The sequence below is a fragment of the Lygodium microphyllum genome, chromosome 7 (genome assembly GCF_053477565.2).
Source record: "Lygodium microphyllum isolate KBCC chromosome 7, Lygodium_microphyllum_v1.1.10, whole genome shotgun sequence".
Classification (NCBI taxonomy): Eukaryota; Viridiplantae; Streptophyta; class Polypodiopsida; order Schizaeales; family Lygodiaceae; genus Lygodium; species Lygodium microphyllum.
The window spans coordinates 92,675,498-92,688,349 of record NC_141141.1 but is presented as its reverse complement, the minus strand read 5'-3'; the positions used below and the strand labels follow the sequence as shown (position 1 = coordinate 92,688,349).

Sequence of the window (12,852 nt, the reverse complement as noted above, 5' to 3'; positions counted from 1 at the left end):
TGAAATGGTAAGGTGAACTGGAATACTGGAATACATTGGCCTATCTGCTGAAAATTGAACTGAGAGAGAGTATAGTCTGAAGTGAGAGAGCACAGTCCAAACTGAAAGACTCTGATTGACTAGTTGACTAAGAAAGCTATAAAATAGCTGAAGGCTGAAGGCTGGTTGGCCTGATAAGGTAATCAGGTCGGGCTGAATAAAGTGAACAATGATTTAATAGACTATGGAATGAGGCTAGTTTTACCTATTTTTGAAGCTCAGTCAATCTGAGATTTGATGAAGTAGCTAGCATTGCTCATGACATGACAACTTGATGCTCTCCTTTTGTACATCATCCTTCCTTGTCAATACATGATGAGACTAGTTGGTAACTTTTATGTCGGTGCTTGAAAGCACATCACTTCATGCCGCACTTGTTTATTATGGTGAATGATGTACCCTCTGGGGAAGAGATGTTAACAGATTAGTCAGTTCACGTGTGAGTCTGTGCATGATTTGTGGGCTGGGCACATTTGTTTCCAATCTGTATTTGTGGTGCCGGATTATTTGTGCCTGTTGTATGTGGCTGGCTGCATTTATGGCTGGCCGACCTGTTCATGACCGTAGCCTATATATAGGCTGGGGCTTCCTCCTCTAACACATCTTCAATGCATACACCTAAATGTAGGTCCTGTACATGCAGGTCCTGTTGGAGAGAGGAAGTGCATGCCAGTGCCTACTTAGCCGGTGACTCACTATTGTAATTGTATTGTCTCTCTTGACTTGGTATATGGATTCCATTTCCCAAGCATTCCTCTTCAGAGTTCCTTTGCAGTGCTATTCTTTCTTTGCAATGTCTCTTTTCTCTGTTGTGTTTGTGCAGTCTATCATGGAGGATTCTCACATTTGCATTGCTGCACCCATTTCTGACAAGGGATTGTCTCTTGTGCAAACAATGCAATACAGCACATTGGTGCAGCAAATATTGAGGATGTAACATTTAGGAATGTACTATTTTTGTTGGCATTTAGAAAGCTTTTTCTGAAGTGGGAGGTTGCGCCCCCTTGTGGGTGCTTAGTTGTGCGTGTCTCTTATTTTTGTACTGCAAAATTTCTCTATATCAGTTCATTGACTGGTTCTCATAAAGATTTTGCTGAGTCTTGGTCCACAGTGGGGATAGATACAAGAGAGAATTGTTTTTACTAGTGTTTTACGTCAGAGCCTTTACATGTTTGATGTATATGACAGAGTGTTTGCCTCAGATGTGCTTGTAGTGGCATTTCTTGGAAGGAGCTGTGGTATGTTCAGTTTTCCTGACTTGAGCTTGCAGAATTTCATGTGGTTCCAAAGGCATGATCTCTGCAGCTGCATACTGTTCTCAATCATGCTTCTAAGGGCAGTTTGCTTGGAAAGCTGTATAAATCTTAATTTTCCAAGGCTGGGAGTGTGAAGGCTGGTTGCATACTCTCCTCAAGCATGCTTCTAAGGGTGGTTTGCGTGGAAAGATGTATAAATCTTAATTTTCCAAGGCTGGGAGTGTGAAGGTTGGTTGCAAAGGGTGGCTAGTACACACTGATTTGTGGGGTTTCCATGCACATGTCATCTCTTGAGTCTTGAGGTTCATTATTTTGTGTTCATTATTGATTTCTTCACCTGAGATGCAAGTAAAGTTTATTTTATATCTAGACAATCAAATGGTGATAGCAAAATTTGTTTGATACCTAAACAGCTAAATGGTGATAGCAAAATCAGAAGAAATGTGGAATAATGAGCTATGTTGAAGCAATGGTTCTTTCTTCAGCAATGTATCATAAAATACTTTTTAACGAGATCACTCCTGCAGTGTCCATGGTAAAACGAAAATGTGCAACATTGCTGTGACTGGTCTTGAAACGGCTAAGTCTGTCTGAATGTGAAGGATTCTCACTTGGCTTTCTCATCTTCCATGATGCCTTGGCTTGCCATGGATAGCAGGGCATCTTGTCATATGTCATTTAGGTGCAATTGACTCTGGGATCTCTGTTGTTAGGAGGGCTCCATCATTGTGTTAGCCGACATGCTTTACGTTGTTTTTTCTTGTGTACATCTCTTGCTTGTGAGCCTTAGTACAAGCTAGACAAGGGTCATTGTTTCTATTTGTCATTCATTCTGACATGTCCAGCCTGTTCACACTGATCAGTTCCAGCTGACTTTGAATATGTATTTCCAGGTGTTCATGGTCCAGTTATAGGTGCATTTCACAGCTGCCACATGGCAAGTAGGGTGGCCAGCATTTAGTAATTATTGCAGCATTTCATGGCAGACAGATTTTTACCACTTATTGGCAGCAGTCAGCCAGTTTTTGAGTGAGTCTAGTTATGGCAGCAGTTACCCTTGCTGCCTACAGTTTGTCAGATTCAGACACCTCTACTTCTCAACGACTGCATACTTGGCTCTCTTTTGCCGCATTCTATTGCCCTCACTGATGCAGTCCAACAGTGTACAAGAGTTGACTAGTGTGATCTTGTATTCAATGTTTTGATAAATGCTGATTTGTTCTTTCATTGCATCCACTTTGTCTCTCCCTTCCCTTCTCTCTCTGTTTTTCATGATCTGCCTTTGTTGTGCACTCTTACTCATAGTAGGTGGCATATTATCAATGTCTATATGTGGTGTTGGCACTGTTAGCGATGTCAGATTCTGGTCTGGCTAGTCGGACTGACCAGTCGGACTGCCACGTGGCAGTCTGACTGTACTGCACCAGTCGGCTGCATTTAATGCAGCCGACCTGCCTATTTCTGGCGCCTATTTTGTGGCTATTTATAGCCGATGTCCAGCAGTCTTCTCTCATTTCTGATCGCAGGTTTCTGGCTGGAGATTCGTGCAGATTACGTCTCTGTTTGCAGATTTCAGGTTGGAGATCGTGCAGACTGCAGCGGACTTCGAGGTGAACAGCAGGTTGCATCGTTGATGTGGAGACACGCAGTCCCGCGCACTGCGCCCGTGTACATATCTGCATATCTTTGTATACAACACACTTTATATAGCAGATCTTCATCTTCCACTGTCTCTTTCTCTCTCTTCTCTCTGCGTTCTCTCTCTCTCAGTCTTGGTCCCACGCTAACAACTGAAGGGACATCATGCTTCCAAGTCGGAAGCCTTGATAGGTCAAGCCTTTTAGAAGAAGGGGAAGGACCAAAAGAAGAAGGAGGATAACAAGTCAAAGAAGGACAAGGATAAAGAATCCACATGCCATATTTGTGGAAAGATTGGCCATTGGAAGAAGGATTGCCTTGACAAAGACAAGAAGGACACCAACAAGAAGGACACGAAGGATTCTGGAGCGGTGGTTGCACCCTCATCAGCTGCGATTTTTCATCTAGCTGTCATTGAGGACTCTACACCTAATGCTTTTGATGCTGCGATTACAGCTCCCCAGGCTCGAGAGTGGATTGTTGACAGTGGTGGCTCCCGGCACATGACTCCTTCATCAGTTGGTGTTGTCCAGTTGCGACCTTTGCGTGGGCAGATTCTCATCGGAGATAGCTCTTTGGTGTCTATTGCAGGACGGGGTGAGATGGAGCTTATTCCAGATGGACATGGTGGTACCCATATGTCAGAGGTCTTGCATGTGCTAGGTTTAGGGTATCATCTACTTTCGATTCATAAGATTTGTTCACTTGGACTTTTGGTGGAGTTTGACAGTGATTCGGTGCGAGTCCTTGATCGTGGGCCAAGGAAGGTTCTCTCATCAGGATATGAGGAGAACGGCATCTACAAATTGACGTCTTCTACCGCCCTCTCTACTCTTCTTATTACCTCTCAGACACAGTCAGAGCTATGGCATGCTCGGTTTGGTCACCTCAATTATGATTATCTTCGGAGGGCGTCACGTGGACAACTTATTCGAGGGTTGCCGGACATAGTGGTGAGCCAGCAGCCATGCATCTCCTGCATTCGTGGGAAACAACATAGAGATGCGATTCCCAACAAAGCTTCGTGGCGGTCTACTTCACCGATGGAGCTTGTATCTACGGATCTTTGTGGCCCTATGAGGAACGAGTCCTTGAGAGGAAGCTCGTACTTCATGTTGATCGTAGATGACTACAGTAGGATGACTTGGGTCTATTTCTTGGCGTTGAAGTCAGAAGCTTTCTCCCACTTCAAGGATTGGCTTCTCTTCGAGGAGAACCGATCAGGCCGGCGATTGAAGACCTTGCGATCCGACAAGGGTGGTGAATTTGTTTCTAATGAGTTTGCTCGTTTTTGTGCAGATAAAGGTATTCACTAGGAGTTTGCTAACACCAACACTCCTCAAGAAAATGGCATTCTCGAACGGAAGAACCGAAGCGTGATCGAGATGGCGCGCACCATGATGGAGCACCGACAGACACCTCAGTTTCTGTGAGCTGAGGCTGTGGCTATTGCAGTCCACATCCTTAACTAATCCCCCACTTCGGCCATTGATGGGATGATACCTTTTGAGGCCTACTTTGGGATTAAGCTCGATGTTTAGGGTTTTTGGGTGTGATGCCTATGTTCACATTCCCAAGGCTCATTGTGATAAATTTGAAGCAGCTTTCCGAAGATAGGTGTTTGTTGGCTACAGCTCTCAGTCCCAAGGCTATCGTTTGTATGATCCCGTCAAGCGGAATGTGTACACCAGTCGAGATGTGCGGTTTGTGGAGGTTCCGGCCATAGTAACGGGTGAGGAGCACCCTATTCTTGGAGATCCAGGGGAGAGTTGGGCTCCAGAGACAGTTCCTTTGGAGCCCGTGCCTTTTGATTCCGATTCTGTTTCCGATACAGAGTCTACTGTTCCACCGGTCACCCCCGAGGAGTTACCACCGGTGGATATCCCAGAGTCTTCAGCTGATGGAGAGAGACGAGGAGAGGTCCGGCCTCCTCCTCGTTGGGCCCGTGACACACTTCGTGATTCAGGGATTGAGGGGGTCCCTGCGGAGTGGGGACCGCAGGATGGTCCGCGGCGGTCACGGAGGCCCCAGGCACATTCTACGGAGCTTGTTTGATCTAACTATTGCTTGATGACCCGTGTTATGCAGGATCGAGAGCCCACCTCCGTGAAGGAGGCTTTACAGTCCGCACCATGGAAGAAAGCTATGGAAGCCGAGTTGGAGCCTATTGAGAGGAAAGGCACTTGGTATCTCGTGCCTCGCTCCCCGAATAAGAAGGTGATTGGCGTCAAATGGGTCTTCAAGACCAAGTACCTTAGCGATGGTTCTTTGGATAAGCACAAGGCTCGCCTTGTTGCTAAAGGTTTTGCACAGCGCCCAGGGATTGATTGTCATGACACTTTTTCCCCCACTCCTCGTATGGCGACTATTCGAGCTGTTCTTGCCTTGGCTGGCCATAGGAGATGGCGAGTCTACCAGTTGGATGTGAAGTCGGCCTTCCTCAATGGTGATTTGCAGGAGGAGATCTATGTAGGGTAGCCTCCTGGCTTTGGATCTTCAGATGGGAAAGTCTACAGGTTGAGGAAGGCCTTGTATGGCCTCAAGCAGGCTCCGCGTGCATGGAACGAGAAGATTGATTCGTTCTTCAGTCATAGTTGGGATATTAGTGTTCCAAGGCCGATCCGCAGCTTTATGTACACACTTCCGAGGCTGGTTGTGTGCTTTTTGTGTTGTATGTTGATGATTTGATTGTCACAGGTGATCATGCACAGAAGGTCAAAGAGACGAAGGCTGCTTTACATGAGACGTTCGAGATGACGGACTTGGGTCTACTCCATTTCTTCTTGGGCCATGAGATTTATCAGTCTCAGAGAGGGATTTTCATCTCTCAGCAGAGATATGTACAGGAGTTCTTGGTTTCTTTTGCGATGGAGGATTGTCGGACCATTTCTACTCCTATGGATCCGAACTGGAAGGCCACTTCACATTCAGCTTCTCCCTTGGCGGATGCTTCCCGCTATCGTCAGTTGATTGGATCATTGATTTGGCTCCTCAACACTCGTGTTGATCTTTGTTTTGCTGTTGGTCTCTTGGCGGGGTTCATGAGTGAACCTTAGACGGTGCATTGGCAGGCTGCCCAGAGGATACTTCGGTATTTGAGGGGGACATCTGACATAGGGATTCATTATCCAGCAGGCACAGGTGGTTCAGATCTTGTACTTGCAGGTTGGAGCGACTCGGATTGGGCTGATGATGTGGACCACAGGCGGTCTACAACAGGTTACTGTTTTACCTTGGGTGCCGGTGTTATCTCATGGAGTAGCAAGAAGCAGCCCACGGTAGCTCTTTCGTCTACTGAGGCAGAGTATCGGGCCGCGTCTTCCACCACATGTGAGGCTGTGTAGCTTCGGAGATTGTTGAAGGAGCTTGGCTGTCCCCAGACTTGTCCTACTTTGTTGCAATGTGACAATGAGAGTTGCATTGCCTTGGCATGGAATCTTGTTTTCCATGCCCGGACGAAGCATATAGAGATCCAGCACCACTTCATCAGAGAGAAGCTTCTGGATGAGACCATCACTGTGGAGTACTAGAAGACGGAGGACAATCTTGCAGATTTGTTCACGAAGGCGCTTCCCCAGGCTCTACTTCGGAGACATGCCAGATTCCTCAGGCTTCTGCCCTGCCCAGGCTCTGAGAGGGGGTGTTAGCGATGTCAGATTCTGGTCTGGCCAGTTGGACTGACCCGTCGGACTACCACGTGGTAGTTCGACTGTACTGCACCAGTCGTCTGCCGACCTGCCTATTTCTGGCGCCTATTTTGTGGCTATTTATAGCCGATGTCCAGCAGCAGTCTTCTCTCACTTCTGATCACAGGTTTCTGGCTGGAGATTCGTGCAGATTACGTCTTTGTTTGCAGATTTCAGGTTGGAGATCGTGTAGGCTGCAGCGGACTTCGAGGTGAACAGCAGGTTGCATCGTCGAGGTGGAGACACGCAGTCCCGCGCACTGCGCCCGTGTACATATCTGCATATCTTTGTATACAGCACACTTTATACAACAGATCTTCATCTTCCATTGTCTCTTTCTCTCTCTTCTCTCTGCGTTCTCTCTCTCTCAGTCTTGGTCCCACAATTCCGCATCGCTGCACTCTGACAGGCACCACATGTGATGTGGTTAATTCCGGACCATCTTGTTCTTACATTATAGTGAAGTTGTACATGTTCTTGATTTGGGTTTCTATTAGCTTTGAGTTCATAGCCTTGCTTGATAGTGTACTTGGGGTATCTTCATGGAGTAGGCTCCATTCTCCTTTTTCTAAGTAGGGTCCTCCTTTGCAATCCCCTTTGCCACACGCATTCCTTATAGGCTACCTTCCATCCATAGGTTTCTTTGTATCCCCTACCATCTTCTCGTGTTGTTCCTTTGGACCTTATCCCGTTCAAAGGGGGATACCAATATGGGTGATGTAATTGTAAACTCTTTGGCCCTTCTTTCAGTTATAGAGGGGGGTTCCCAAGATTGTGAGGAGCTCTTATAGGTTTTCCATTTTCATACAGTCTTTATATCATGCAATGGCTACTCTCTCCTTATCTGAGCCACCCTTTGCTGTTGCTAGCATCCCATCCATGCCCTTTGTTCCTTGATGTCCATCCTTGGTAGGAGTGCTTTTTGGTGCCTTTCATAACTCCTCACTATCTTCCTCTTGTTGGGCTTGTGATTTGGCTCATCCATACCTGATTGGATACAATCTGTGTGACTTGTTGAAGGCCTAACCACTTCCATTGGCATGTTCAAGCCACCTATCTCTTTGGGTTTTCATCTAGAGAGGAGGTCATACTACTAATTGGATTTCTTCTTCAATAGATGACATAGACTTCTACATTTTCAGGTCTACTGCACTGGAATCCATTGCAAACCTATGGAGCTTTCTTTGGAGGCTGTACATGGTGTTCAACTTTCCTCTTTGTGATTTGTTCCTCAATAGTGTTCCATTCTTTTTGCTCCTTTTGGCTTTCAGCTACATGTAGGATTTGAGAGAGGGATCTAGTAGGCATGTTTTCTTGTCTTTCTCTATGTCCATCTCTTGATTGTGAGCCTCTGCTAGAGTTTGGCAAGGGCATTCAAAAATATGGCACTTTGTGTACATCAGTCCTTTGTGTGTGTCAACAATGTTCACTTGAATCATAGCAGTTGGAGATTAGAGTTTCATAAATCTGTCCTTTGTGCTTACTTTTTAGCTTGTCGAGCAACTCATGTGGCTCTCTTTAGCAGCATGTGACACATTCTCTACAATACATTTTTGGTGGGTGGCACCCTTTCAAGTCTAGGTGGATAGTTGTTGGGTGGGGTAGACATTTTCAGGCAAGTTGGCAACATTTTAGGCATATCCCTATTTTTGTGGTGCACTCGGCAATGTTTATTGCACTCTAAGCTCTTGATTCCTATTTTGGACAAAGATTATCCATACTCTCCATAGGAGATGGGAGAGGTTGCAAGGTGGTTTTGAGAGGATGAGGAGAAGTAGAGATGCCTTGTTGTGGACATAGTATTTTGGCACCTTCTTTCACCTAGCCCCTCATAGATTTGGCATTGGAGCTCACTAGATTGGTTGTTTTCACAATTGGTGTATTTATCATGTACTCAATCGCTCTTTTTATTGGACCCTTATTTGTTGTATGTCTTTTATCTTAGGGGGAATTTGTCATGAGGACATGTATTTTTAATACTTAGCTTTAGCATTATTAAGTTGTGCATATGTGAAGTGCAAGTTAGGTTGGTTGTGCTGACGGCTTAAGGAACCCAAGTGAATAGTGGGTGACATTGGCAAAAGTTGTAGAAAGTTATGTCAGGTAGGTACTTTGTGTCAGTTTGGGTCTAGGTCATTAATTGGGTCATTAAATGTCCAATGGTGACATTGTGGGACTAGGCATGAATTAATACATTAATGCTAGTTCAAGGCCAATTAATGTTTGGACTATTAAATGTTTCACGAGGATTAGCACGTTAATTAATTAAAGCTGAAATTGACAATCTGAAGGTGGGCAAATGGCAATAGAGGTTGCCACTTGTCAAAATTACCCATGTAACCTAAGAGAAGGTTGTTTTGGGGACTAGTTGAGGGTCATTCCAGCATTCAGAGGAGGCTGAGGGAGGATGGAGTTGCCATCGGATGACCTCTAAGAGAGGCAACTACTGTTGTACAGGGTGATTGAACAAGGGCAGCATGTTTCCTTCTCTACTTGAGTGAGAGGTGGTGATAGAAGAGGAGGGCTTGTAAGTTGCACCTGGATTTTACCCCCTTTTGAAGCTATTGGCGCCATTAGAATTGCTATTAGAGCTATCGTTCAGTTGCTGCTAAAAACCTAATTCGCAGCAGCCATTAGGGTTTCCACATCCACCTTTGGATTGGTGCCCAATTATTGAAGATCGAAGTGCTTAGTGTAGCACCTGAAGGCATTAATTTGCAGTTGATGTGAGGGAGAGCCCATTCCCAAATCATTGTGATTTCCATGTGAGAGATTGAAGATCCAAATTGAGCCTAGATCGTTGTACAATCAAGGGGCAGATTGTGCCCAAGCAGTGCTGGTCATTTATGCCAGCCATTTGAATTGAAGATTAAAGGAGATTAGCCTATATCTTAGTGTATTTCAACCTTATACCAATACAAGATAAAGAAATACTGCAAGGGGCGCTTGTTGTTGGGGCCAATTAGGTGTGTGTTGTCCAAGATTAAGTGGTAAAGTATGCATTTCCTGATTTTTCTTTAATTCTTTCTGTAATTTGAGTCAAATCAGGTTATCACCACCCTCTCCAAGAAGTAAGGTGGGTTTTAGTATTTCCCCAAGGTTTCATTAATAAAATTTTCTCAGGAAAAAAAGACTTTTGATCCCAATTTGTAGGGTTTCCCTCTCACTTGGCTTATCATCATGCAAGTGCCATCATTTCTTCTCCTTCCTGTTGATACTTGAGGTCGTGATTATCCTTCTATAGTAGATCCATTCTCTTTTAGCCATCACTCTCTTATCAGTTAGACCTTCTCTCTCTCTCTCTCTCTGTGGGAAGCATCTTCTACACATCATCGATGGCTTTGTTGTCTGCCCAAGATACATGGATGCACACGTCTCATGGTGTACGATTCACAATCAGATAACAGTGTACATCCTCACACTAGCTCTGGATTGAGACATGTAGATACGATGCAGACTCTACTACGACATGCGAGGGTGCTTCCATTGCTTGTCCAAAGAAGAATTTGGGCCACTATCTAGGGTTATGGATTTCTTGGATCAGAGATGTCTCAGGCTTTTCTTGATGGAGCTATGTAGCTACATAGAGCACCTCTTATGGACCCAGTAGCAGAGACGAGAACCACTCCCTCCACTATAGAGCCCTCATTAGTCCAACTGACGTCCCCACCATAGGGGACCACCCTAGACATAGCCACAAAGAGATGCAGAGCCCGTTGCCCACACTTCAGTGGTCCATGTCCTTGCAGGAGGCATTATCTATAGATATAGAGGATACTACACCATCATTCATTGGGGGATCCTACCTCACTGCTTTAGCCTCTCTATGTTAGGTAGATCCATGAGAGATATCTTGGCATGATGAGAGTGCCTCCTAAGCAGTTCCACATTGTCTCTGGGTAAGAAATCATTTTGTACTCATAAGCTATGTATTGTTCTTTGTTTATTTTCCATTTAGTTAGTCATAGCATTAGATGACAACTACTTTTTGGGACATGGTAAATTCCCAAGCTTTTCAGACATAACATCTTGGTCTCGTAGGCCGATTTGGCCTTTTGTAGACGTTAATATAATTTTGTTTGTTTTTGTGTGTGTGTGTGTCTGGTGCCCTCTCACATCCCATCTCTCGTCCAATGCCCTCACTCCATACCATTGTCTTCATCAGCATTGTATGCAGTTCTGTTTTCTTTATGAGTGATTCAGGTTTTGCATCCTTTGCGGTCATTCTCTTTGTGTTCTCTCTTTCTCTCACAGTTGGATTGTAGCTTTCACATGGATACTCGCACTTAGGACAACATGACTAAGCAATTAGTTAGTATTGTCAGGTTCACCTTTCAGCAGATGGACTCATAGTTGCACTCGTACGTGGTACGAATTGGTTCTTACTATACGGTTCATACTATACCGTACGAATTCATACAAAAAAGCAAGCACTTTTTTTTTTTTTGCTGTGGTTGTTGTTGTTGGTGGTGGTTTGGGTTGTTGACTGTTGTTGTTGTGGTGGTGGTGGTGATTTTGTAGCCTTGATCGATCAACCAAGAAAGGGGGTGAAAGCTTGATTAGAATCCTCATACATGTTTTGTTATGATTTGTCCTGAACGTTTCTAATTGATGTCCCATCATTTTTCACAATATGTTAGTGTCATCAATAAATAAATTCAGCACCATTTGAGAATCATCAAGTAGCTTAATCCTATTGATTTTACCTTTGTTCACAGCTCATTTTGCACCACCCAACCCAAAGCATTAGTACACATTGCTAATAAAACTAGGCCAGAGGATAGCTTGGCCTAATGTACCTTCTGAGAGTACACGAATTAGTGAATGTACCATCGGTAGCTACTAAGCCTTAGCAATGCCAAACAAAACCATAACAAAATTCATAAATCTTTTACTTAAACCTTTGGTGGTTTGTTTGGTAATTGTTGGTCTCACAGGTCATTTTGGCCTCTTGTAGACGTTAATAAAGCATCTCATGTCATTTCATCTCTCTCTCTCTCAACCTTCTCTCTCTCAAGCATACATGCCTCTTATTTGTATGATCATTCATGTATGATGTATCCACTCCTATGTATGTACTTGTAAGTTGTAGCGCATGTTGTTTTGGCGTGTTACCCTCAAGTATTCATCTTATATACTCCAATAGCATTGCTATTTAGACTTTAAACATCTATTCTATCATCTATAGTTCAAAATAATGAAGTTAATTTTTTTTCGTACTAATATCGTACCGTACCTTATAAAATCTTAAGGTACCATTTAGTACCATATTTTATCGTACCGTACCGTACCGTACTTTTCGTACCTGACAACTATGGATGGATTGATATTTGTTTTCCTGTTCTGTTTGATTGAAGCCATGAGATGATTTTCATGTTAGCAATAAAGACCGTTGTTTTACAGAAATAACTGTGCAGTTGTATATAATATGTCACTTGTACTATACTTCTTTTACTATTGCTACTGAGGACTGATTGAATCTCAGTATCATAAGAATAACATTTCTGGGTTTTAGAACAATGTGCCTTAAGAGGCTGGGGCTCCCAAAATTAATTTGTCAATTCATTGAGTGTTTTATTTCTCATTGGTTTCTTGATAAAATGATATATGATACAATGCGGGGATACTGTTACTAAGTTAGCTAGAGATATAATATGAGATTATTTGAGTTGATTATGGAATGATTAGTTGCTAATGATTGTATGTATGAACTTTGCGTTCACTGTTTCAAGTCTCTTTGTTTTAGTCATAGACGTCCTTACCAAGATAAGTTTTTTACTGGTCTTCAGAATCCAGCTGCTCAAGCACTTGAAGTGATGAAGAGAAAAAGAGCAGTGCATGAACCAATAATTAATGCAACCAATAGAGAACTGCAGCAGTTGCAAGTCTCTCATGTCAATCTGGAAGAGGTTCAAGGTTTTGCAGTTACTTAAGTGTTTTTATTCAAATGTAATGAAGTGACTTTACTTCTAAAGATAATGGCTGATGCTCTTCTCAAAGACAAATTTTGGGCTTTTAGGTAGACGATAAAGATGGAGTTACAATGGACTTGTTTAGGGCTAAAAGGCGGAAATCAGGTTCCACTCATTATTACACATGCTCTTGACATATTTAACTGCAAAGAGGACTTGCAAGTTTTTCACATTGTGAGTACGGGTGTCTAATTAAGCCATTCAAATCCAAGGTAATTAGGGCTTTTGTTATCTCAAGTATGTGCTCCTTTTAAAAAAACA

At 43.7% G+C, this 12,852-nt stretch overlaps 1 protein-coding gene across 5 annotated transcripts in view; it reads left to right on the top strand.

Annotated features, from left to right (window-relative positions):
• The window catches only part of LOC148033706 (putative DEAD-box ATP-dependent RNA helicase 29), an 84,819-nt gene that overhangs the window by 33,415 nt on the left and 38,552 nt on the right, over window positions 1-12,852 (top strand). For all 5 annotated transcript variants that reach the window (XR_015691355.1, XR_015691354.1, XM_087681679.1 and 2 more), the window contains exons 4-5: window positions 12,409-12,528; window positions 12,639-12,696. Coding sequence is in view for 3 of the 5 variants with exons in the window: in XM_087681679.1 (XP_087537805.1) it covers window positions 12,409-12,528; window positions 12,639-12,696 (178 nt within the window). In the remaining 2 variants the exon portion in view is untranslated. The remainder of the gene's footprint in view (window positions 1-12,408; window positions 12,529-12,638; window positions 12,697-12,852) is intronic.